Below are 27908 nucleotides of genomic sequence, written 5' to 3'. Positions count from 1 at the left end.
AGAAAACTGTGACATGTTTTTTCCTACTGGGTTTTATATTAGAAAACTCCTTGAATTTTACAATCTTTTTCTTCCTGGGTTACTGCTATGGACTTTCATCTGTTGAAGCCTTAATCCCCAACATGATGGTATTTGGAGGTAAAACTTTGGGGAGGTAAATAGGTTTGAATGAAATAATTAGTCCCCATGATGAGACTGGTGTCCTTATAAAAGGGTGAAGAGTCAGACACAACTTATCAACTGAATAAAAAATTTAAATTCTCTCTCTCTCCACCATGTGAGGAAACCAGAAAGAGAGTTCTCACCAGAAATAGACCTGCTGACACTCATCTCAGACTTCCCAGCCTCCAGAACCATGAGAAATAAATATCTGTTTAAGCCACCCAGTATTCTTGTAATAGCAGCCCAAACTGATAAAGACAACTACTGTATTAGTTTCTAGGGCTACCGAAACAAAGAAACACAGACCAGGGACTTCCCTGCTGGCTTAGTGGCTAAACTCCACACTCCCAGTGCAGGAGGCCCAGGTTCAGTCCCTGGTGGGAGAACTAGATTCTACATGTTGCAATTAAGAGTTCACAAGCCGCAACTAATGCCCAGTGCAGCCAAATAAATAAATAAAATCAAATATTTAAAAAATTAAAAAAAAAAAAAAGAAAGAAACAGACTGAGTGGCTGGATTAAACAATAGAAATTTATTTTCTCACAGTTCTGGAGGCTGGAAGTCAGATACCAATGTGTGAGCAGGGCTGGTTTCTTCTGAGGCCTCTTTCCTTGGCTTATTGATGGCCACCTCTCCCTGGGTCCTCACAGGTCTTTCTTCTGGGTGTCTATGTTTAATATCACCTTCCTATAAGGATGCTAATCATATGGGATTAGGGACACCCCTCCCCAGTGACTTTTCATTTTAACTTAGCTACCTCTTTAAAGGCACTATCTCCAAATAAGGTCACATCTGAGGTTATGTGCATTAAGACTTCAACATATGTATTCTGTGACTCAAGGTTCAGGATGGGGAACACATGTATACCTGTGGCAGATTCATTTTGATATATGGCAAAACCAATACAATATTGTAAAGTTAAATAAAATAAAATTTAAAAAAAAATGATGACTTCTTATATACATCCAATCACACTGGAAACCCATGTTTAAAAAATTGGGGGGATAGTTTGCCTATTGTGCTATGAACAAAGAGCCCTTCTCTGCCCATCTGAAGACTCCCTCTGCAGTTATAGATTTGCTAGTTTAGGGTTTAATTATTATTATAAAGTATGGCTTTACTATTGTTGATATGTTTTTTCATGTGCTATATGTGAAACAGACAAGAAACCGGTGGGACAGTCTTGTCGTAGACAGACAAGAATTCTGGGTCCAGGCAGCCTGGATTTCAATTCTGGCTCTGCCACTCATTAACTAGTTGACCTAGCCACCACCTAACTTCTCTCTTAAGTTTCCTCATGTGTAAGTCATAAATATTAGTAGTACCTACATCATCTAGTTGTTTTGGAATTGAATGGTTTAATAAATATGAAGCACTTGGAACACTGTCTAGCAGAGAATAATCATCTTATAACCATTAACCATTATTATGATTTGTTGTTGTTGCTAAAGTGCATTCTGTATTAAAAAAAATATTTCTAAGAGAATCAAATTCATCAATTTCAGCCAGTCATCTGCTTGATTCCAGTTTTACAGTGAGTATTCCCGAAAATGTCCCATTTCTTTCTGGTGTACACAAGGGCTGTTTTCCAATAAACCTCTAAGTTGCTGAATAAAAATAATGATGGTCTCAAGATTAGAGGACTTTTCCACAGGTATAACAAAGACCAGCGGGAGAAGGTCTGCCTATTTGAGGTATAAGTAAATCCAAGAAGGAGAGCAAACTCTCAAGGCATTTTCATATATTTATAGCACCAGGTATATGATGAACTCTTGATAAATATTTAAAGAGTGACAGTGATGAAGAGGGTGATGATTCACAAAGGGAAGAAGGAACTCAAAAGATAAGTTACCCAGATTTTACAAAAGATCATATAAAAAATTCTCACTTAGATTGTTAATGGTATCTGAACCATGCTGGAAAAAGACAAAAAAAAAAAAATCAAAGATAAGTAAAGTATCTTTTTTAATCCTCTTATGAGCAACTACAGGCAATAGTGACTAAAGTCTTATTGCACTAGGGCAATTTTTAATATCATTTGGGGTTTATATTCAAATAATTCCATTCAACAAACATATTTTGAGCACATACCATCTGCTGCTTCCATTGCTATAACAAAAAATTGAATGCAGGAACTAGTTGTAAAATGTAGAATAGGGCCACCAAAAAGTGTCTGTATTGCATACTTAGACTATTTTGTATGTGTGTGCACACTGCATTTACAGGGCATGAACTGAGGGAAACGGCTGAAAGGAGCTGAAAGAATGATCTGGAAAACTGTGCAACTCTACAAACAACCTGAGAATAGTCACTAGTTGCCAGACAGATAGAAGACAAGTATCTGGAGGATGAGAAAAATAAAAGTGGACCGTGAGCTTCCGGAAAGAAAAAGCTAACGCCAAATTATCAATCTAACGCCCATTGCCGTGTGCCTGTGTTCTGTGAAGACAGAATGCCCTGGTTAGAAAAGATGAGCCTGGGGAGGAATAGGCCAGGGAAAATGACACCTCCCAGTGGTAGGAGGAGGAAGGAAGAGAACAAAATGCCAGCCCCATGAGGAATGGAGCTGCCAAGAACTGCAGAAACACCTGTCTCCCCAACGGGCACGCAGGCACTGAGTGGTCACCTTGGACACCATGACTGTGGACGTGAAGAACAAGCTTTGGAGTCACACAGATAGAGGTCCGTGTCGAGCGCTGCTGCTTCCACGTCAGTTATGTTCTCTTGAACAAGCTGCTTAGCTTCTGGAATCCTGTGTTCTCAGCTTAAACTCAGCACCGTGGTGAGGCACAGCCCCAACCCTGAAGGAGTGCAACCTCGCACGAGAAAAGACATGGGAACAAATCTTTGCAATATAGGAGTGAAATCATATACAAGCTACAGATACAGCACTAACAGGAAGATTAGGTGGTTTTGATGGAAATCAAAGAATGGGGACATAGAGAGCAAAGAGCGGGGAAAGCTTCCCTAGAAAAGTAACAGTTGACCCTGAGCTGGACTGAGGAGGAGCTGGTCAGGTGACTGAGGACAGAAAAAACGCTACAATGGGCTGGAACATCAAGTGTGAAGCCACAGAGTCCTGAAACTGCCCGGTAGGCCCAGGAACCACAAAACTATGGGAAAGTTGAAGCATGAAGTGGAGGTGCAGAGAGATGCAGAGGCCCCATCACACAGCACCTTCTATCCAGCCAAGAACTTAGAATTCTTTCCTATGGCTGACAGACAAACATCAAAACACATTCCTCCTACTCAAGTTTAATTGGGCTGTTAAAAAAAAAAAAATGTTGTTTTTCAATCCTCTTAAATGAATTTAGAACTTTTTTTCCCTGAAGATTAAAAAAACATTAATTAAATGTTCTCTCACAAGCTCATATTAGACTTGAAAAGAGAATCGGATATTATTTTTCCAATGCCTCTTGTTTCTGTCATCTGGAGTTACAAATGGAACAGCCAAGTCTGACTGTCAAAACCAATTAAAGCTAAGATCTAGCTAAGCTACAAATGAAATTTCCTCATCTGATGTATACAATACTCTAGATTACTGAGCTTCTCTAATGTACTTCAATAGACAGATAAGAAGTGGCAGGTTCATAAAAAGACACATATTGCACATGGATACTTTGAAATTACTTTTCCTAAATGTAAATCTTAGTAGGAAAAATCACTGTGGTAGGCAATAATTAAAATTAATATAAGCAATAAGAAAAGACACTCCCCTAAAACTTTATGGAAAACAGAAGACTTTGTTTTATGTTTTCAATAAAGGACAACTTTATGGAAAACAGAAAAATGATTAGATTGACAATTTCAAGGTAGCTATGTGACAGATCCAGAGGGCACCATTCACATAGACTCAAAGGGAATGGCATCCCCTAGAGCTGTGTAGTACACAATTTACAGGGTAATATTACTGCATAGCAGCTCTGACCCATTCAAGGATCAGATTTTTAAACTTCAGGTTGCAAAAAGGAAATTACACTGGTATAGAAATGTTTAATCAAGAGCACCAGGAAGCTAATTTTGGTTGCACTGATATTTAACTTCAATGTAATTCATAAAGTCTCGTGTGATTAATTATCAAGGCCAGCTATAGTTCAGGGTCTCTGTGAAAAGTCTTCCTGGGTATCCTTGACAAAGGAGCTAAAGGAAATGACCTTCCCAGGAGCAGTTATTTAAGGAGTAAAAACAGGGGTAATCACTTTACTATTTGCTCCCTTTCCCTCTGACCAGAGAGGAAGTTCAAGAACAAACTGCTTCTGAGACAACTCAATAATCAGTAAGGCAGTGGTTCTTAAGTGAAGGGTGACAGAAATGATTCAATCTGGGTGATATAACTGTAATTTAGTAGCTAAGAAAGTACTCAGAGGGCCATATTATAACACACATACATGCACACAAGAAGCACACACTATATATACACATCATTGTTTCTTTCCATGCTATTCTTCCTCTCCCAGACAAAAATGTATTATAGATAGAAGAGGAAGGAAGTTGCTGGTTTTTTTCCCTCTCTGGTTTCAGATTACACAAAAAGACTTTATGAACTGACTCAGAGGATACACAGTATACATTGTTAAGAATCATTAGTCTCATTTATTCAGATTTAATATTAAGGTGTAGCTACTATTAAACACACCTTTCATACATGAGCATTTACATGCCAGCTTCATATATTAGCACTCCTGGATATTGGTTTCTCAGTTGATATCAAATCCACAATAAACAAGCCTGTCTCCTTCAATATTTTTAAAAAGTGTAAATAATCATCTTTTTATCCTGGAATACATTGTGAAGTAATTTAAGAACTTTCCATCTCTGAATCCATTGACTCAAGACTCCATTGAGAATACTATCTTTTAAATAAACACTCAAAGAGTTTGGCTATTTTTAGAACACATAGCTTCCTTCTGGCAGATTTACAAACCAAATCAGAAGGGGTTAGTCTATTTTGCAGCAGACTGAATGATTCTCTAGCTAGAAAGAAACCTAGATTTTTCTTTGTCTCTGAAAGCAAATGGCTTCTACCTAATAATTTGATAACCTTTCCATAAAATCATATGATAATTCAAAAGTTTAAGACTCCATTCTAAGTCATAGTTCTGTGACAGGGAGTGTTTTCCCTTCTGAAATTACCTTCTTTCAAAACATTAATATGATAGTCATAATGACAATAATGATGATGATTCTTTCTTATTCCAACACTTTTCTGAATAGTTGTGTGTAAATTTTTAATGAACCTAAATAAACGAAACTTACTTTTAAAAATCCAAAGAGATTTCTTTTTCAAAATATCTATAATTAATCTTCTCATAAAGCCATAGATTTTTCCTTAAATGGGAAATTCAGTTCCTACTTATTCTGCATTGGTGAACAGGTACTTTCTCTTATTACAGATGCTTGAAGTATCACTGATATATGGGGAATGATTAACAACACTAAAACATCCTACAAGAAGCGGGAAATAAGGGAGAAAAGAATCCCCCGACTCCAACTCTGGTCTGTTACCATGAGTATGCAATCTCATACACACTGTGTATTTGAGCACAATGTATCGACTTAAAATAAGAGAACTCTTAACTAAATTGGAAGATAACCACTTCCAGATTGAGGAAAATTATGATCTTTTCAATATGGTTTTAAAAGAGTAACATCTAATTTTATTACTCTTAACTTAAAATGTTCTTTAAACATTTATATTTACATATGTACACCCACATGTATACATATACACACATGTATACACATATATATATATATATGCACACACATATATAACATTGTTTACATTCATATTTATATATGTATGCGTGTATGTTGACAACGTTAAACTTTACCTAAGCCCTGTGCTCCTGGAAGACAGGGATGTTTAGGAAACCCCAACATATTGCATTCCAGGAAATAGCTCACAGTCAAGAGCCATCCTTCACCATATGACCTAGATAAGACTCACAGGTGCCCTCCTCGTTAACTGATTCTGGACAGAGACACTCCAAGTTACCTTTCAGAAATGACTGGCTGAACTGTTGACTCAGCCAAACTTAAGCTTCTCTTCTTTCTTCAAGACCTGAACTCTGACCACTCCCCAGCCTGGGCCAGCATTCAGCCCCTTAATGGCCTCTCAGTATCATACCACCCAGCCACCTGCTCCCCATACCTGGCTCTTCTAGCCTTGTAGTAAAAGATCCTTCTGCTGCTGCTGCTAAGTCGCTTCAGTCGTGTCCGACTCTGTGCAACCCCATAGATGGCAGCCCACCAGGCTTCCCCGTCCCTGGGATTCTCCAGGCAAGAACACTGGAGTGGGTTGCCATTTCCTTTTCCAATGCATGAAAGTGAAAAGTGAAAGTGAAGTCGCTCAGTCGTGTCCGACTCTAGCGACCCCATGGACTGCAGCCTACCAGGCTCCTCCGTCCATGGGATTTTCCAGGCAAAAGTACTGGAGTAGGGTGACATTGCCTTCTCCAAAGATCCTTCTAGTAAAAGATAAATTGTTTCTACTTGACCTTTAAGAAGGTAACAGATTTTATGAAAGGATCATTCTCCTTATTTATCGCAATGGTCCCCTTCCCCACAATGCAATAACTCTTTTGAATAAAATCTTTCTTTACCTAAATATGGGTTTGTTTTTATGTGACAGTGTACACACCACACTTACATACACATTCAGAATAGTGAGCTTATGTTGCTCTGATTTGGGTTAAGAGTAAGGAAGTTAGATAGATATATCCCATCTTTTCCTTAGAGAACAAGGAAAGAAGAGAAGCCTGTGTCTGAGAAACCTAAAAGGCTATAACAAATTAGAACAAAATACTTTGGCTATCAATGTTTTGTTTCCACATATCATTGAAGAATAGTTAACAGAGTAAGGGCATTAAACTTACCTTAGACTAAGACTCCGTGTAAGAAACATATTTTCTCTAAAGAAAGTTTTCTTGTAAGAAAAGCAAGACCTTCCATAACCTCACAAGTTACAGCCAGGTCCTCTAGTTTATGATGTGTCTATTCATTTAGATTCTGCCCCTTTTGAATTATTCAAGACCATTATAAAATGCAGTTTTCATCTGAAAAAGCAAATGTACCTAGTTCTACTGAAGATAAAATAAAGTAGTCTATGCTTCCATCATCATGTCAACAGCCTGGCTTTTATCTCTTCTAAACTCCTGGGCAGCACAGCTGGGATGCAGCCACCCTAGGCAGAAACCTGGATACCATGTAACCAGGCTGCTTATTGCTTAAGAAGCATTAACATTCCATCTGAACCATCCTATGTTGTTGGACAAGGGCTATTTGGAATAACACTTTAGATTTGTGACATTTTTATTTTTATATGTGCATTAATTATACTCTTTTAAAAAAATAATTTACGTTTTCTAACACTAATACAGTTCATATTGTATATCCTATAATTCTCTGCATTTTTTCAGCTTTAAATTCCAGAAATCTCTCCAAAGCAAAACTTTTAACATCCTTCTCTACAACTACAAGCTGTCAAATGAATTTTATGGATGCATATGGACAAAGAATGTTGCTACAGATTATTTTTAGAAGACATTATTAAATTCACATGTAATTAACAATATGACTCGTGACTGGATCCAATATAATAACAAATTATCTATAATGCTAATGGTGATAATTAAATGAGTAAGGCAGACATTTTAGAACTCCCCAGATCAAGTTGAGGATGTCTTACACATCTTATTTTGATTTGTTTTCTTTTCACCATTATTTTCAGATTGTTTTGGCAACCATACTCAAGTATCAAGATACAAGGCAGGGTTTTGAAATCAATAAAAGGCTAAAATATTTGCTCTCTGCTCAACTGGTACCTCCTCAAGGAAGACTTTACTGACCTCTCATTAGATCAAATCCCACTGCACATTCTCACACTTCTCTTTCACAGAACTCATCACAGAGACAAACTTAATACAGTGTGTGATTATTAGTAACTACCTCTCCCACCAGAGTGTCAGCCCCATGAGACCATGTTTTTATTCACCAGTACATTCTTAGGCATGGAACCTAGAACTCAGCATGGGGCTTTTAAGTATTTACTGAATGGATGAATGTGGTTTTGCAAAAAAAAGTAAATCATTATTTGCTAATTTGTGGTTTAGAAACCTCTCTTATGTTGTGCACGTTCTTATTTATAAATGTTAAAGTGCAAATAAGTTAAATCAACTTCTTGAGATGGAGCGATATTTATTCTATACTAAGTCAAACCAATAACAAGGTTCTAAAAATATGTTTAGGAGTACCCTTTCAAACACCTAGTCTGAGTATAAATACATCAAACAGCTTATAAAACTCTGGAGTGGATGCTATGCCTTCTAAATGTATACTCTTTACTTCATAAAGCCTAATAATATTTTCTTTTGTGTGTAAGATAATGAATGGTATGGACACATGAGATCAGAGTTGTTTTTCTAATTCTTATCCATCCATTCTCTCTCACCTGCCACCTTCTTCCTGGTGATAAATGACATGCAATGTAAGGCAGCTGGCTGATATTACAGGTGAGTCTAGGCTTGCTAGATTGAGCGAGACTAACCCGGCTGCCACTAGAATCACATCTTCAATTTTGGTATCATCACTGTTTTGCTTTTCCCAATTTCAGTTACCAAACATTTCTGGCACAACAAGTACCATAATTGCTCACCAAAATTCAAATATTATTTTTAAAACATTTAATAGGTCAAAGAATGAATATACATTTTAAAATAAATGTAACCTAGAGAAGATATATACTAGGTCAACAGACAACACTCTGTCCACTAGCTATTAGACACACTAACCTAAAAATATAGGAAATTCTTTAGGTTGGTAGGTAAGTCTTTTAGTAGATAGCTGGCTAGGTAGGTGAACAGATGAGAATGTCTTAAGCAGTGACTACTTATATGGTCCACTCTGTACAATTTTCTTTTAACTATAGAGCACTTAATCTACAGAGTTTAACAGACTATAATCTATATTTCTAGAGTACAAGAACTTTTGTGCATTATAAACTGAATTTAATTATCAGAACTTCTATACAGTTTTTTGAGTATTTCACTTCTGGGAGGCCTTGAAGAACAAAAGAAAGAATAAAAGATCACTCTGTTTGCAAAAATTTACAACAGGAAGGCAATATTGTTTAAGATGCCAATATTACCAAAAGCAATTTATATATCCAGTGCAAACGCTATCAAAATCCCCATGATATTTTTGCAGAAATAGAAAAACCCATCCTAAAATTCACTTGGAATCCCAAGAGACCCTGAATAGCCAAAACAATCTTGAAAGCAGAAGAACAAAGCTAGAAGATGCATACTTCATGATTTTAAAACTTACATAGCTACAGTAATCAAAAAAGTGTGATACCGGCATAAACTTAGATACATCAAGCTGAATAGAATATTAATAAAATAGATAACCCAGAAACAAACTGTTATATAAATATGGTCAAATGATTTTTGACAAGGGTTCCTAGACCATTCGATGGGGAAAGAACAGTCTTTTCAACAAATGATGCTGAGAAAACTGGATATCTACAAGCGAAAGAATGAAGTTGGATCCTTACCTAATAAAACATATAACAATTGACTCAAAATAGACCAAAGATATAAGACTTAAAACTAAACTTCGAACAAGATAACATAGGGCAAAACTTCATGACACTGGATTTAGTGACAATTTCTCGGATAAGATGCCAAAGGCACAGGCAACAAAAGAAAAAAATAGACAAATTAGGCTTCACGAAAACTTTAAACTTTGTGCATCAAAAGACAGTATCATTAGAGTAAAAAGGCAAACCACAGAACAGGATAAAATATTTGCCAATCATATATCTGGTAAAGGATCCAGATATATGAGAATCCAGAATATATAGAGAACTTATACAACTCAATAACAAAAAACCCCAAATAACCCAATTCAAAAACAGGCAAAGAACTTGAATAGACATTTCTCCAAAGAAGATATACAAATGGCCAATAAGCACTTGAAAAGATGTTTAATATCGCTAATCATAAGAGAAATGCAAATCTAAACTACAGTGAGATACCACCTCATACCCTTTAGAGTGGCCACCATCAAAAAACCAGAAGATAATTGTTGGTGAGAATGCGGAGAAATTGAAACCCTTGTGTACTGTTCACAGGAACATAAAATGGGACCACTGATGTGAAAAAGAGTATGGTGGTTCCTCAAAAAAAATTCAACATAGAATTACCACATGTTCCAACAACTTCACTTCTGCGTATATATCTGTAAGTATCACAGTTCAGTTCAGTCGCTCAGTCGTGTCCGACTCTTTGAAACCACATGAACCACAGCATGCCAGGCCTCCCTGTCCATCACCAACTCCCGGAGTCCACCTAAACCCATGTCCATTGAGTCGGTGATGCCATCCAACCATCTCATCCTCTGTCGTCCCCTTCTCCTCCTGCCCTCAATTTTTCAAAGCATCAGGGTCTTTTCAAATGAGTCAGCTCTTCTCATCAGGTGGCCAAAGTATTGGAGTTTCAGCTTTAGCATCAGTCCTTCCAATGAACACCCAGGACTGATCTTTAGGATGGACTGCTTGGATCTCCTTGCAGTCCAAGGGACTTTCAAGAGTCTTCTCCAACACCACAGTTCAAAAGCATCAATTCTTCAGCAATCAGGGCCTCAAAGAGATATTTGTACACTCACATTCATAGCAGCATTACTTACAAAAGCTAAAATGTAGAAGTGTCCAAGTGCTTGTCAACAGATGAATGGATAAGCAAAATATGTGTACAAAAGAATATTATCCAGCCTTAAAAAGGAAGGGAATTCTGACATATCACAACATGGATGAACATTCAAGACATTACACTAAGTGAAATGAGGCAGTCACAAAAGGACAAGTACTACACTATTGAACTTATATACTTAAAATAGTCAAAAATCATACAGACAGATAGTAGAATGGTGGATTCCAGGGGCTAGGGGAGGGGGGAATGGGGAGTTATAGTTTAATGAGTACAGAGTTTCAGCTTTACAAGATGAGGAGAGTTCTGAGGATGGATGGTGGTGACGGTTGTACAACATTATTAATATATTTAGTACCATGAACTTAAAAAATAGTTAAGATGGCAAATTTTATGTTTTATGTATTTTACCACAATAAAAAAAATCAGAAAAAAAAATTCCTAGCAAGATGGTAAGTAGAGACCATCTTATTTGGAAAAGTGGTCAGGAAAGGAGACAATAGCAACTGTGGAAACAAGTAGAACCCTGCAGGCTCCCCACCACCAAGTACAGAAGCCCCACTATGTCCCCTGCCTCTTGGTGGTAGAAAGGCTGAAGTCTCCCAGAGTCACAAAATAGCAGGTTTGAGCAGTTAGTGATTAGGATAAATAGAGTCAGGGACTTAGTGTCTGATGCACATTCCTGAGTTATTTTACGGATATTGTAACTTCCACCAGAGAGCATGACATAAGCTGCTCCATCTTGAGCAATACTGAATCTATGGCTAGCACAATTCCAAGAACTAGCCTCAAGAGAATAGAATTAACATTATTGCTCATAATAACCTATATCTTTGTGGGCATCAAAAAAATCGTAGCTTGTTCTGCCTGTATATGTAAGCAGGCAAAAAAATTGTCAGCAAAGAGATGCTCAAACCCATGTTGACATTTTTCATTCGGAGAATACATCACCCTATGTCAAAGAAATTACAATAGCTGGACCTTCACCCCAATCCCACAGAAATGAAATGATGTTTGAGGGTGGGGGGTTAAAAAGCAGCTCTCTTGCCCCTTTCCTGTTTGCCCATTTCTTTTCCCTTCTAACTGTAATAGAAGCTAATTATAGGAATGAAATCATTAAGCAATTGAAACCAGCTCCTGACTTATGCTTTCCTGAATGCATACCATCCCCTGCCTAACCTGTTGACCCTTTCGTAGATAAAAAGAAGTAAGAATGAAGAATTAAGTAGTTAAAGAGTGGTTAGCTCTCGACCCCTAGTAGTCCTGTTACGCAATCCTGCAGGCAGATCACTCAGCCAAGATAACATTTGAACAGTCAGTCAGTTTGCACACAATGAAAAATGATGACCCAACCTCCAGTTTCAATGATTCACTGAGATTCTTCTCCCATCCATTTTTGCCTTTAAAAACTGCTGTGGCCCAGAGGAATCTTTGGTCTCAGGACAGGAGCCCACCTTCTCCCCAGAATGCTGGCTTTTCTGATTAAAGCACATTTCCTTTTCATTGACACTTGCCTCTCAAATTCTTGGCTTTTGAGCAACAAGCAGCCAAACCTGAGTTGGGTAACAGTAGGAGAGATCACAATGGGAGACTGTGGGAAGTAAGGATAGAAACTGAGTATTATTTGGGTTTATAGTGTCAGGGGTTTAAACAAAAGGTGGGGGGAGCAAGACATAACAGAGAGATATATGCTATTGATAAGTTTAGTTACAAAGGGATCTATGTATTTAAGTAACATAATGTAGTTAAGTCACAGAAAAAAATTGAAAATAACATATAATCAAAAAATGTAAAGACCTATAAGGATATAAAGTCTGATCATATTTTTTTCTTTTATTTTTTAATTTAAATTTATTTACTTTAATTGGAGGCTAATTACTTTACAATATTGTATTGGTTCTGCCACACATCAACATGAATCCGCCATGGGTGCACACGTGTTCCCCATCCTGAACCCCACCTCCCACCTCCCTGCCCTTACCCTCCATCCGGGTCATCCCAATGCACCAGCCCCAAGCATCCTGTATCGAACTTGGACTGGATCATATTTTTAATTGAGGAAATCTAGCCCCAGAGAAGATAAGATAATTTTTTAAATTATATTAATTAGTTACAGATTTCTAGACTCCTAGTCCAACTTTCTATATGTTAAACACTTAGATAATTCTAAGAAAACACAGACAGGAATTCACAGCCCAAGAGTTTGTTATTTTGTATGTATTACTGGAAAGTATTTTCCTTACATGTAACAGAATTTAAAGCTTTGCTCAAACCCTTGGAACCTTGCTTCTCCAGATGGATAACTCAGAAGCTCCTCAATTTCACCTCACAGAAGGCTCCCTTCCTTAGTGAAGCCTGAGGAATTTACCTATAGGGACTTTACCTCATTTCTAAATCAACTCAGGTTCATTATTCAAAGGAAAAATATTCCAGAATTTCTGATCTAACAGCTTAAATAATAAAAGAAAGAGGATGTGAAAGGCAGAACTAAAGCTGTGGAGGAAGGAAGAAATATGAATGGGAGCATGGAATCAAGATTGCCGGGAGAAATATCAATAACCTCAGATATGCAGATGACACCACCTTTATGGCAGAAAGTGAAGAGGAACTAAAAAGCCTCTTGATGAAAGTGAAAGTGGAGAGTGAAAAAGTTGGCTTAAAGCTCAACATTAGGAAAACTAAGATCATGGCATCTGGTCCCATCACTTCATGGGAAATAGATAGGGAAACAGTGGAAACAGTGTCAGACTTTATTTTTTTGGGCTCCAAAATCACTGCAGATGGTGACTGCAGCCATGAAATTAAAAGACGCTTACTCCTTGGAAGGAAAGTTATGACCAACCTAGATAGCATATTCAAAAGCAGAGACATTACTTTGCCAACAAAGGTTGGTCTAGTCAAGGCTATGGTTTTTCCAGTGGTCACATATGGATGTGAGAGTTGGACTGTGAAGAAAGCTGAGTGCTGAAGAATTGATGCTTTTGAACTGTGGTGTTGGAGAAGACTCTTGAGAGTCCCTTGGACTGCAAGGAGATCCAACCAGTCCATTCTGAAGGAGATCAGCCCTGGGATTTCTTTGGAAGGAATGATGCTAAAGCTGAAACTCCAGTACTTTGGCCACCTCATGGGAAGAGTTGACTCATTGGAAAAGACTGAGGCTGGGAGGGATTGGGGGCAGGAGGAGAAGGGGACGACAGAGGATGAGATGGCTGGATGGCATCACTGACTCGATGGACGTGAGTCTGAGTGAACTCTGGGAGTTAGTGATGGACAGGGAGGCCTGGCATGCTGAGATTCATGGGGTCGCAAAGAGTCGGACATGACTGAGCGACTGAACTGAACTGATGGTCTCTGCAAAGTTTCTGCTGGAGGCATGGCTCTTAAGCTTCCTCTGTTAAGGATGTGGAGATGGCAATGGCTAAACTAAAAGCCCATGAAGAGTAAAGAGAAACAGGGGGCTGGCTGGATTCTTAGGGTGAGTCTAGGGTCCAGCTTCTGCTTTGGTATTTTTGTTGTTATTTTGTTTTGCTTTCTTAATCTCAATGGTATCTGTCCAGGGGCTCAACTGCATCCAATTATTCAGCAGTGGCCAGGCCCTGGGGAGCTGATTCATGCTGACCAAGCTCATCAGAGATAGACTGATTAAAAAAAAAAAAAAAGGAAGTTAACTGACTCATACACAGAGACAGCCAGGCAGATGGGACTAGTTATGTCACTGGATCAACTTATTCCATCTCCACTAGAAAAGTATACTTGGGAAGCCAAGTTGAGAACAGAGTTGCTTGGTGAATGGAATGTCAGAATAAGGAGAATTGGTGGTGCCAAGCTACACTATCTCAATGTACTGCTCTGAATAGTAGGAATACACTATCAAGGTGTCTAGAATATTCATGTCAGCTGAACAGGACACTCACTCTCTAGGAAGAAGATAATAAAGCACTTAGTAAAATATCTGATATACATAAAGTTTTCAGTTTATACAAGCCATCAATATTATGGGGCTATATATTGTCTGGCAGTTTAGCATAATGGGCTGACAGCATGCACTGTGGAATTAGATCCCTACTCCATCACTCACTACCTATATGCCCAAAGGAAGGTTACTTAACCTTTCAAGTCTCACTTCTCCTATCTGTAAAAAGGAGTATAATAATAATAACTTTACAGAGTGACCTTTAAAATTACTTAATATGTTGTATGACAATCACTTAACTGCTCACTGTAAGCACTGAATGCTTTCAAACTTAGATAGCATTTTTATATCTCAGATATTGCTTTATATATACATTAATTCATTTAGTCCTCATCATGACCCTATGAGGTGAATATGGCTGAGGAACCTGTCACTGGTAGATTATATTCACCAATATCTGCCCCCTTTCCTCAAGGAAGTGTGTGTGTGTGTGTGTGTGTGTGTGTGTGTGTGTGTGTATACACTTGCCCAACTCCCTGAAGTCAGATATGACCATCTGACTTTCTTTGGCCAGTCAAATTTAAATAGAAGGGACATGTAAACATTTAAACTACTCTGCAGAAAATTTTAAAACCAATTTGTGCTTTCCTACCTCTAAGATTACAGATGGATTAGTTGAGGTAGAGCTCCCCGCCACTCCATCAGCCCAAGTTTCTAAGTGACCCTGGCTGACCCTGGTGGACAAACAGTGTGAGCAAGAAATAAGCTATTGTTTTTTAAGCCACTGAGATTTTCATTTTTGTTATCATCATACAATCTGGTATATTCCAATTGATTCAAAAGCATAGAGACAAAAGGAAATTTTCCCAAGATGACACAGCTAAAAAGGATCTGGCTCGAGTCTATACTCTTGCCCACTTTATATTTCTTAATAATTGATGGTAATATCAATATGAAGAATAGTGTATTATTAATGCATTGTTATCAGTGGAGGTCTCTTTCTAGACTTCATGAATAGCTGTTCTTTTCTGAATGAGTTGGCTCAGGAGGAAACCTAGCCTTTCTCAAGCCTCTATTACAAAAACAGCCAGCAGCTGACAGAACACCATTAGAGAATTTCTCAATGGACAACATGGAGGACCCTGGACATGTTCCTTCTTTATATAACCTCAGAGCAGCACCCAGGGGCACAATAACTATGGCTGCCAATAGAGCCTGGTTGAATCCCCTCAACACACAAGATCTCAGAGAAAGATTTAAAGTATCTATGGTCATTCTGTTCAGGGTGACCCCATTCCTTCTGTTACTCAGTCTTTCACAGATGGATGCCTCTTCATACTTCTCTTCCCATTCACCCATCATCCTGTTTCCCTTCTTTTCCTGTCTCCAAACAATGAGCAAAGACTTCAAATGAGCTCTATTAGAAAGCATATTAGTGACATCCATGGAATTTCCCTTATGTAGCAAAATTTCCCAGAGATTGAGAGCCTGAAATTTGGAGACCCAAGTACTCAAGGAGAGGTAAGGTGAGAAGTTTAAGCCTCTGCTCTTCCCAAAGACAATTAAAATGTTATCAAGATAAAAACAGAAGGAGCAAAGCTTAAGCAGTGACAGAAAACCAAAAAGTTAAGTGGAAAAAGATTAGTCATATCTACTAAACATTAATCTATAAAAGAGACTCAGTTTTTTTATGATATACAATGTAAAGCTTTAAATTATAAACTAAAAATCTATCTAGGGAAAGTATAGATATATATCAAGTAATAGAAGTGCTCATTGATGAAGTAATCATTTATTCATAATTTATTTGACACATGGCATTCAACTAGTAAGCAATGAAATTCATGAACAAGTAATAAGCCAGCTACTTCTTAAATGTTTTATTTATAAACTCTAGGGATCTATACTTCATAACTTTTCCTTTATAATAAAATGCTTACTAATTATATTTCAATATTTTCATGTATCTCTACTTGACACTTCTCCAATCTGATAAAACTGATTTTTTCATCAAACTACTAAAATTGTAAAGATAATGGAATTTATTTCCTTCAAAAAGACAGGGCAAGTCAGAAAAATAAATAATTGGGAAACTGACTAAAATGTTACTCTCAGGTTCTTGCTAATTTCAGTTTTGTAGGTGTGACCACCTTTCAATGAAGTTCTTTTTGTACTTAAAAAATCAAATCATTTTGGGTAGAGTCCAAAATTTTAAATGAATTCCACTTCATAATACATTATGTTTTATCTGTGAGTAATATAAATTCCTATCTCTTTCTAAGAAACCTTCATAATTCTCATAAACAAAATCCTTCCAAAATGGAAAACTATTTAGGACAATAAGCTGGCTGTGCAAGTGATGTAGTGTCTCTTTCTGGAAGACAAAAAGAACAGGAAAGACTTTCACTGTAAGATTTTAATATTATGCTAGTAATCAAACAACTCTTTTCTGAAGGACAGCATGCACAAAAGACATATGGAAAGAATGGTTGGCATGTGTGGGTGGGATGAGAGGACGCTATCTCAGTCCAATGATTATCTGGAAAAGATACTTCAGACTGAGTCATGAAGACCTGCATCATCATATCATCCCAAATGAAGACAGAAGCTATTTAGAGAGTTGAGTTTTATGCTCAGAAGTGAAAGAAAGACAGGGAGGAAAACAACTGTAATAGTTGCCTAATGGCATGTGACAAAAGTATGAGGAAATGTGAAAGTTCTACTAAGCAAATCCCCACTAAAATATGAAAGTGATGGGGAACACGTGTATAGCCGCGGTGGATTCATGTTGATGTATGGCAAAACCAATACAATATTGTAAAGTAATTAACCTCCAATTAAAATAAATAAATTAAAAAAAAATAAAATATGAAAGTGAAAAAGAAAGTGAAAGTGAAGTCACTCAGTTGTGTCCGACTCTTTGCGACCCTACGGACTGTAACCTACCAGGCTCCTCAGTCCATAGAATCTTCCAGGCAAGAGTACTGGAGTGGGTTCCCATTTCCTTCTCCAGGGGATCTTTCCGACCCAGGGATCAAACCCAGGTCTCCCGCCTTATAGGCAGATGCTTTACCGTCTGAGCCACCAGGGAATACGAATGAAAGTAAAACACATGTAAGGAAGCTTCCAGATCATCGTGAGTCAGCCTCCTTGCTGGATTCTAAGTCCTCATTTATAGCTTGGAAAAATTGGACTCTGTAAGTGTAATTCATGTTTGTTATATTGTAAAGCTATTCATCTTATTTTCTACAAATTTTTCTGCAGCTTCTCTGTCACATATTAATATTGAATTGCATAAAACACAAACTAAAGAAGTTAGTTTTTAGTCTCAGCTCAATTTGCTTTATTGATGCCCCTTTACACCACTCCAAGCTGCCAACCCACAATCTATCTGAGAGCACATACCTTTGTTTTTCCCCAGATTATCTCTTACTTATTGGACATTCCACTGAAATTAAATATTTTAACTACTTGAATCCACACATTCAACAAACATTACTCAATCATTCCCTTCCCCTAGATATCAATAAAAACTCGTAAAAATTATGTGTACAGAAAACTTTTCAGTAAAAAATGCAGAATTTTTAGATGAGCTTTGACAGATCCTACTATTTTAGTGATTGTGTCTTAGCAGTGTGGCTATTACTAATTCAACCAGTTGTATGCAGTGAAAATTGACTCTAGTAAACTTAAGAAAAGCATTTTTAGGAGCTTGGAAAATCAGTAGGAAGACTAGAGAAAAAAGCTAAAACTAAGAACTTCAGACCCAAGATGCAAGAAATAAAAAAGAGGAGGTTCTTCTCAGAAAGTCACCAGTAGAGAACACAGTCTCCAAAAAAACATGTCTGGGCTCTTTGTCCCTCACCTAAAAAGTCAAATTCCAAGGAAGTCATTTGTTTAGCCCTTGAGGAAAGGGTAGGTGATTAACAGGTCCACTAAACACAATGGGGAGGCCAAAGAAATGTCAGAAGTTTGGAAAAGTTCACTATCTTTGTTTAAGTTCCTAGTGCTCAAGCTGAAATACTAGTAGCTGGTACATGAGCTAAAATAATAGAAGATTGATTCTATTTCAAAACAGCTCTCTTAGAATAATTTGTACAGCATTTGATAGGCCTCATCTAGCCATCAAGGGTTTCCCTGGTGGCTCAGACAGTAAAGAATCTGTCTGCAATGCAGGAGACTCGGGTTCGATCCCTGAGTCGGGAAGATCCCCTGGAGAAGGGCAAGGCAACCCACTCCAGTATTCTTACCTGAAGAACCCAATGGACTGGCAGTCTACCATCCACAGAGTGACAAAGATTCAGACACAACTAAAGCAACTAAGCATGCACGCATCTAGCAATCAGCTCCTGTCACTAAACCAGAGACACAAACCTCAGAAAACAGTGAGCCTTAACAAAGAAATGAACAATTATATCTCAATTTTTTAAATTAAAAAAAACCAAAAGCCTTATATTCCAATAGTCATCCTCACCCTAGCAAAAGTAATAGCACATCTATACGATAATAGTACAGGTAGAGATGTATTATACAGTGTCAAGTTTCATCACTGTGACTTAGGTATTTTGTATACTTTATCTCATTTCATTCTCACAAAACCCAGGGCAGAGGTATTATTAATGTTGCCACCCACAGAGAGATTACATAATTTGACTAAAGCCTCACAGCTACCAGGTAGCCTATACCCGGAGGCTGTGCCCTCAACCCTGTACTAGGCTGCTTGGACTCAGCTCCATGGATGAAATCTCACAGGACACAGGAGGACAGGTTGTGGGAAGAACCATGAACATGAGTTAAAATCTCAGCTCTGCCATCTACCAGCTGAAGGGAAGAAACTGAAACCTCCCTGAGCCTCAATTTCCTCATCTGTGAGATGGAGAGGGTCATATGTGGGTCAGCATGAGTTGCTGAATGTCACACAGCTGTTGCAAAGTGGAAAGGAGGAAACACACATAAACTATTTAGTCATGAATGCTTAATCACATATGAATTGTTGAATAACCAGTGGCTGCTATTAGTCATATGTCTGTCTCCCCTGGCGCACTAATCTTAGAGACCCAGGTACTACTTTTTGATACCTGTGTCCATAGCTCTTTTCTCAGCGATCAGTGCATTAACAAGCCCACATAAATATATGATGAACAGAAAGCATGTTTCAGGGTTGTTACTGCCACATTGTACTCAAGTATTATAAAATAAGTTCCTCTTTATAGTAACACTATAGTTCCTGCCTCTTAAGCAAATGATGCCTATTTCCCCCCACCTCACCTCCTGCCCCCTGACTGTCAACTCATGAGGTTAGGGTCTATATAGATTTTGTTATTCTGTGATTTGTTGGTTATTCAGAAGTGTGTTGTTCAGCCTCCATATGTTGGAATTTTTAATATTTTGTTCTCCTGTAATTGAGATCTAATCTTACTGCATTGTGGTCAGAAAAGATGCTTGGAATGATTTCAATTTTCTTGAATTTACCAAGGCTAGATTTATGGCGCAGGATGTGATCTATCCTGGAGAAGGTTCCATGTGTGCTTGAGAAAAAGGTGAAATTCATTGTTTCTGGGTGAAATGTCCTATAGATATCAATTAGGTCTAACTGGTCTATTGTATCATTTAAAGTTTGTGTTTCTTTGTTAATTTTCTGTTTAGTTGATCTATCCATAGGTATGAGTGGGGTATTAAAGTCTCCCACTATTATTGTGTTATTGTTAATTTCCCCTTTCATACTTGTTAGCATTTGTCTTACATATTGCGGTGCTCCTATGTTGGGTGCATATATATTTATAATTGTTATATCTTCTTCTTGGATTGATCCTTTTATCATTATGTAGTGTCCTTCTTTGTCTCTTTTTACAACCTTTGTTTTAAAGTCTATTTTATCTGATATGAGTATTGCTACTCCTGCTTTCTTTTGATCTCTATTTGCATGGAATATCTTTTTCCAGCCCTTCACTTTCAGTCTGTATGTGTCCCCTATTTTGAGGTGGGTCTCTTGTAGACAACATATATAGGGGTCTAAAATTAAAAGCTTCTGCACAACAAAAGAAACTATAAGCAAGGTGAAAAGACAGCCTTCAGAATGGGAGAAAATAATAGCAAATGAAGCAACTGACAAACAACTAATCTCAAAAATATACAAGCAACTCCTGCAGCTCAATTCCAGAAAAATAAATGACTCAATCAAAAAATGGGCCAAAGAACTAAATAGACATTTCTCCAAAGAAGACATACAGATGGCTAACAAACACATGAAAAGATGCTCAACATCACTCATTATCAGAGAAGTGCAAACCAAAACCACAATGAGGTACCATTTCATGCCAGTCAGAATGGCTGCGATCCAAAAGTCTAAAAGCAATAAATGCTGGAGAGGATGTGGAGAAAAGGGAACCCTCTTACACTGTTGGTGGGAATGCAAACTAGTACAGCCACTATGGAAAACAGTGTGGAGATTCCTTAAAAAACTGGAAATAGAACTGCCATATGACCCAGCAATCCCACTGCTGGGCATACACACTGAGGAAACCAGAATTGAAAGAGACACGTGTACCCCAATGTTCATCGCAGCACTGTTTATAATAGCCAGGACATGGAAGCAACCTAGATGTCCATCAGCAGATGAATGGATGAGAAAGCTGTGGTACATATACACAATGGAGTATTACTCAGCCATTAAGAAGAATACATTTGAATCAGTTCTAATGAGGTGGATGAAACTGGAGCCTATTATACAGACTGAAGTAAGCCAGAAAGAAAAATACCAATACAGTATACTAATGCATATATATGGAATTTAGAAAGATGGTAACGACAATCCTGTATGCGAGACAGCAAAAGAGACACAGATGTATAGAACAGTCTTTTGGACTCTGTGGGAGAGGGAGAGGGTGGGATGATTTGGGAGAATGGCATTAAAACATGTATAATATCATATAAGAACTGAATCGCCAGTCCAGGTTTGATGCAGGATACAGGAAGCTTGGGGCTGGTGTACTGGGAAGACCCAGAGGGATGGTATGGGGAGGGAGGTGGGAGGGGGTTTCAGGATGGGGAACACGTGTACACCCATGGTGGATACATGTTGATGTATGGCAAAACCAATACAATATTGTAAAGTAAAAAAAAAATAATAATAATAATTTTTAAAAAGTGTTTTTAAAACCATGGTCTCTAGAACACACAATATTGTCATGCATAATTAAATGTAAAATAAATGCCATAAATTTTGTTAATAAAATATTTGTATGTTGAAGAAAAATTAAAAAAAAAAGATTTTGTTCTTTATAGGTCCCCAATGCACAGCAGAGAGCTCAATACATAATAGGAGCTTACCAAATATTTGTGGGCTTAATTTTTAATAAGCATTTGTGATATGTATTATGATTCATTTAGCACATTCACATAAATACGTGTAGTATCTCTCTGTAGACCAGGCTCTGGTCTGGAACTACATTGCATGAGTTCAGACTCCAGCGCCACCATTCACTAGCTGAGTGATCTTGGGTAATAGACATAAGTTTTCAATGCCTTGGTTTTCTCACTTGTAAAATGAGAATAATAACAGTATTGGGTTAATGAAAGTATTACAATGTTAATTCATATAAACCTTATAAAACAGTGCCTGGCTCACGAGTGTTCTTTAAATGTCAGTAATTAGTAATTTTGCTTGTAGCTGTTTTTCTCCATCACAATGTTAAGAATAAATCATTCCAACTGCCTAAATCATTTCTCCATTCATGTAACAAAATATGAAAAGTGATGTCTTTACTTCAAAGTCCTAAAATTAATTTTCAGCAGAGCAAATCGTAATCTCAAAAAGCTGACTTCCAAAATTTCTGCAAAAATAAACCTATTTATAGAAGACTGTCCCTATAATAAAATAATCCTAAATGGCTCCAAATCGTCTGTAGTTTAAGGCTTTCCCAAATAACTTGTGTTGGATCCTTCTCCAGTAACATTTTGTTATTCCTTCCACAAACAAGAATAGCCATACTGACTTGAGTAAACCACACACACCCACTCACCCCAGGTAATGGAATTAGGTCTTGCTGTCTTCTGCCTCCACCACAAAACTCATTGCCTTATTATGGACAAAAGTGCGTCAATCCGTGTATGCATCTCCCCATCTCTTAAGAGTATGAATTAATTAGAGCAAGCTTTAATAAAAACTTCAAGTCACTGTTTTCAACCACTGATGAGGAGACCAATTAGAGAAATGAAGAGAAAAATAAAGACAAATGGGCACCTGAGTACTTCACTCACCTTCAATACTGTAATGTTCCAAGCAAAGCTCTCAGTTGCTTTGTTGAGTTTTCTCCCTTTCAAGCCTTCTTTTGCCCCCAGATTATGAAGCTCCTCATGGAACTCCATGCCTTTGAAAAGAGAACATAAGAGAATTCTCTGTATAAATTTCAGAAATTTAGGCATTTTATAGTGAAAATATTATCAGTAAAAATATAATTTCTCATTTCTGTCCTCTCATAATTTATAAATCCCCAAATTGAATTCTCTTCTCATTCTGTTCATCACCACCCAATGGCTATCCTTAAAGGAAAACTAAAAATAATCAATGCATTAGATTAAATTTTAAACAGCAAGAATACATAGACAAAAACATGAGAAGTTAAGAAGCAAATTTTTCCAACAGGTTGCATCCATCTTGCCTGTCTTCTACCTGGTTTTTATATAAAATGGTGTAATGTGTGAATGGCTACCATATGTGAAGGATGCACATATCTTACTTTTTCTTATGAACCATCCATATGGCTTGACAGTAGGCCTGGAGCCTACAAACACAACAATGGTAATTACTAAATGTTGAGTAAAACTAAAAAGGTTTAAGAAAAAATAGCATTCCTGGAAACACCCAAATGTTTCAGATTTGGGAATGGCCCTCGTTATTTATAGCTAAACCATTCTCCTGAGCTTGAATACTATGAAAAACATCACCATCATCTGTTTCTCTAGCCTTTGTCTTAGCACCTCAAAATTGGGAATCACACTTTTTTCTGGTAAGCTCATTCCATCTTTGGAAAGCTATGATTGATATCAAGCCAGTCTTTTTCCCTGGAACTTCTACCCCTTGGTTCTAGCTGGACTCACCAACAAGGTCTAATCTCTGTTCCACAGTGCAGCCCTTTAAATATTTGAAGATACTGGATTAAAGTCTACCAGAGCTTTCCCTTCTCCAGATTAAACATTCTAACATGTTTCAGCTTATTATAATGTCTCTCTTTAAGGATGACATCCAGGAACACTGTACTTAAAATAGGATTGAAGTAGCCCACATGAGGTAGGATTTTACCACCACTTTCTTGTTCTACCAGCTAGGTTTGTATTAATGCAGCTTAAACCACATTAACTTGACTGGTGTTAACATCATAAGCACAATACATAGTAAAAGCATGGCTGCAGAGGCTAGATCTATCCCCTGGCCCTACCACTGACAAGCTCGTAAGCATGAATGAATCCCTGAAACTCTCTGCATTCAGTCTCCTCAGCGGTGCAATGGCAATAACAAAGAGTATTGACCTCATGGAATTGGGTGAAGATTAAATAAGTCTACAAATACCAAGCTCTTAACAAAGAGTATTGACCTCATGGAATTGGGTGAAGATTAAATAAGTCTACAAATACAAAGCTCTCAAAGTAATGCCAGGTACATAGGAACATAATGTAAGTATTTGGTATTGTTATTATTTTCATGCTTCCTTTCAACAGAAACATTTAAGCTTCCAGATCAGTAGTGAAAAGCACCATTTTCAAATTTTGGTCTAGGTTCAAAGGTCACCTCTGCCACATGTTAATATGGTATTTGGGATAATTCATTCAGTCTCTCAGAATCTAAAATGCCTCATCTGTAGATTGGACATAATGATGATTACCTTGCAGAGTTGTTATGAGGACTAAATAACATAGCATGCTGCTGCTGCTGCTGCTAAGTCGCTTCAGTCGTGTCCGACTCTGTGCGACCCCATGGACGGCAGCCCACCAGGCTCCCCCGTCCCTGGGATTCTCCAGGCAAGAACACTGGAGTGGGTTGCCATTTCCTTCTCCAATGTATGAAAGTGAAAGGTGAAAGTGAAGTCACTCAGTCGTGTCTGACTCTTAGCGACCCCATGGACTGCAGCCCACCAGGCTCCTCCATCCATGGGATTTTCCAGGCAAGAGTACTGGAGTGGGGTGCCATTGCCTTCTTCGAAATAACATAGCATATGATGTATATGCGCATGATATATATGTTTAGTATATATTTTTTATATATGATATATATTTACTAAACATATATATCATATGCATATACATCAAGCAATTGTCAGTGTCACCTTCCTTATCATAATCACTAGTGTGTGTATAGATTAGGGAGAACATGGATCCAAGAGAGAGGAAAAGTACAGGGGCGTGGATGAAGGTGAAAATAAACAAACAATGAGACGTAAGAGACATGGGACCCATCGCACCCTTGAAGAAAGAACAGACCTAAAATGAGGATTAGTAAATGGGGCAAAAGCCTAGAAGGTAAACAGGATTATGGTTCAAATGGTAAAACTAAAGTGGTTCTTAAGCGGCAATGTAAAACCACAGTTTCCATATCAGTAGTAAACAGCTTTGATAGGTTCCCAAATCACAACAGTAAGTTCAGAAACCCTCACCTCTCTAGATATCTTCAGATACCATCTCTATATACACACAGACAACCCACTTACTATCATCTAGATCTCTTCTGTACTAAACAAAGGCTTCAGTGCAACTCAAAGTATCATTAAACTATCACATAAAATCTTTTAATTTTAAGAGTAAAAAGTAAAGTCTGCAAGAATCATCATTACGCTTTCTAAGCAAAATAGGGGCAAGCGGGAAGATTACCTGCTTTTTGACACTGCACAATCTTTTCCTGGACTGTGTCTGCCATTTCTATGAGAAATCGGCTCTCTTGGATCATCTGTCACAAAACAAACATTAGAAGGTGGTTGTCAGGAATCCTTAAACTGGCGCATTGTAAAGATGATATTCAAAAAGACCCACATGATACTGCCGGTAACGGGGCACCATGGAGTAACCATAGGAAATGAGAGAGGGAAGGATGATCTCTGCTCCAACCCCCATCCACTCTCACGTCATCTAGAGCCACTTACCTTATGGCTGCTCCAGTTATGTAACATGCCTGCACACCATGAGTGCCAAATCAACAACTGTTGAATATATGCATACACACTTTAAGTCCCAGGTCACATTCATGAACACCTTTTCTTTTAATTCCCTCACCCCAAGTTACTGCAACATCAAGACTAACGGTACTGGAACAACAGTAATGAGAATTAGAACAGGTAATCACCCATTGATGAGCTTAAAAGACTACTGAAAGCATCGGTGAAGTTGGAAACTTGGATCTGAGTGGCACAAAGGTGGCAGAGGTCTGATCCTCCCTCGAGAAGGGCTGCGGCTCCATTGGCAAGAATGAGCTGTGAGTCATAATCACCACTGATTCCACACAGCTTGTAGGCAACAACATTGAAATGGCGTCCCTGCCCTTCACATTTCGGTAGAAAGGAAAAAGACCAAGAGGTGATTAATATACTGAGTGAAGTAGGGGAAATAGGACAGCTGTTGGAGATAAAGAGAAAAGAAAAATATGTATGTGAAGAAGGGGGAAGACAGAAATAGTTACAGAAGTTGTGATCAGAAACATAAGGAATTGGGGCTCTTCTAAAGAAATAGCCAAAGAAAGGCACCAATAAGCAAATGAACACTCCCTGAATGTCCAGTCACTCTTCTATTCCTAATCAGTTCAGTTGAATTCAGTTCAGTCACTCAGTCGTGTCTGACTCTTTGAGACCCCGTGGATGGCAGCATCCCAGGCTTCCCTGGCCATCACCAACTCCTGGAGCTTGCTCAAATTCATGTCCATCAAGTCGATGATACCATCCAACCATCTCATCCTCTGTCGTCCCCTTCTCCTCCCGCCTTCAATCTTTCCCAGTATCAGGGTCTTTTCCAATGAGTCAGTTCTTCACATCAGGTGGCCAAAGTATTGGAGTTTCAGCTTCAGCATCAGTCCTTCCAATGAATATTCAGGATTGATCTCCTTTAGGATTGACTGGTTTGATCTCCTTGCAGTCCAAGGGACTCTCAAGAGTCTTCTCCAACACCATAGTTCAAAAGCATCAATTCTTCAGTGCTCAGCTTTCTTTATAGTCCAACTCTCACATCCATACATGACCACTGGAAAAACCACAGCTTTGACTAGACAGACCTTTGTCAGCAAAGTAATGTCTCTGCTGTCTAGGTTGGTCATAGCTTTTCTTCCAAGGAGTGTCTTTTAATTTCGTGGCTGCAGTCACCATCTGCAGTGATTTTGGAGCCCAAGAAAATAAAGCCTCTCACAGTTTCCATTGTTTCCCCATCTATTTGCCATGAAGTGATGGGACCAGATCCCATGATCTTAATTTTCTGAATGTTGAGTTTTAAGCCAGCTTTTTCACTCTCCTCTTCCACTTTCATCAAGAGGCTCTTCAGTTCCTCTTCATTTCTACTCCTAATAAATGTCCCTTTTAATCTGGCTATTCCATGATTTCTCTGTCTGGCTCAATGATCTAAAGAGAGCTCAAGGCAGAATCCAAAGTGGACACAAAAGGTCTTAAGACACATATTCTTCATAATGAAATGTTGTTGAACAGATTGTAATTTTATACAATCACTTTCAAATATGAAGTGATTTATTATTACAAATCTTCAAATGGAAAAGGATATTTGAATCACAAATGTTTAGTGCCTAACAACTCCACAAGAGTAAAATCATACCATTCATTCATTTAAAAAATATCTACTCAGCAGCTTTTATGTGTAAGCACTGTAGTAACTACAAGGGGTATGATACACTGAGGAGCAGAAACAGACACATTTCTATCTCCATGGGGCTCCATGGTCTAGTAGGGAAGTCTGCTAAAATGAATGAATGAAATATGATATGTAATTCAATCAAACTTTAATTACTTATATTTCTGCATAAGATAATAGTTTGAAATGACTTGGGCTTCCCTGGTGGCTCAGAGGGTAAAGTGTCTGCCTACAATGCAGGAGACCCAGGTTCGATCCCTGGGTCGGGAAGATCCCCTGGAGAAGGGAA

At 38.0% G+C, this 27908-nt stretch overlaps 1 protein-coding gene across 2 annotated transcripts in view; it reads right to left on the bottom strand.

The window, feature by feature from the left end:
• PLCL1 (phospholipase C like 1 (inactive)) overlaps positions 1-27908 on the bottom strand; it is a 364743-nt gene that overhangs the window by 24162 nt on the left and 312673 nt on the right. For both annotated transcript variants that reach the window (XM_055573032.1, XM_055573031.1), the window contains 2 exons: positions 25649-25724; positions 23045-23154 (listed from right to left, as the gene is read on the bottom strand). In XM_055573032.1, the coding sequence (XP_055429007.1) occupies positions 23045-23154; positions 25649-25724 (186 nt within the window). The remainder of the gene's footprint in view (positions 1-23044; positions 23155-25648; positions 25725-27908) is intronic.

This window comes from Bubalus kerabau, chromosome 3 (genome assembly GCF_029407905.1).
Source record: "Bubalus kerabau isolate K-KA32 ecotype Philippines breed swamp buffalo chromosome 3, PCC_UOA_SB_1v2, whole genome shotgun sequence".
NCBI classification, from domain to species: Eukaryota; Metazoa; Chordata; class Mammalia; order Artiodactyla; family Bovidae; genus Bubalus; species Bubalus kerabau.
Note: the sequence above shows the minus strand (reverse complement) of the source record. Positions and strands in the feature narration are given on the sequence as shown.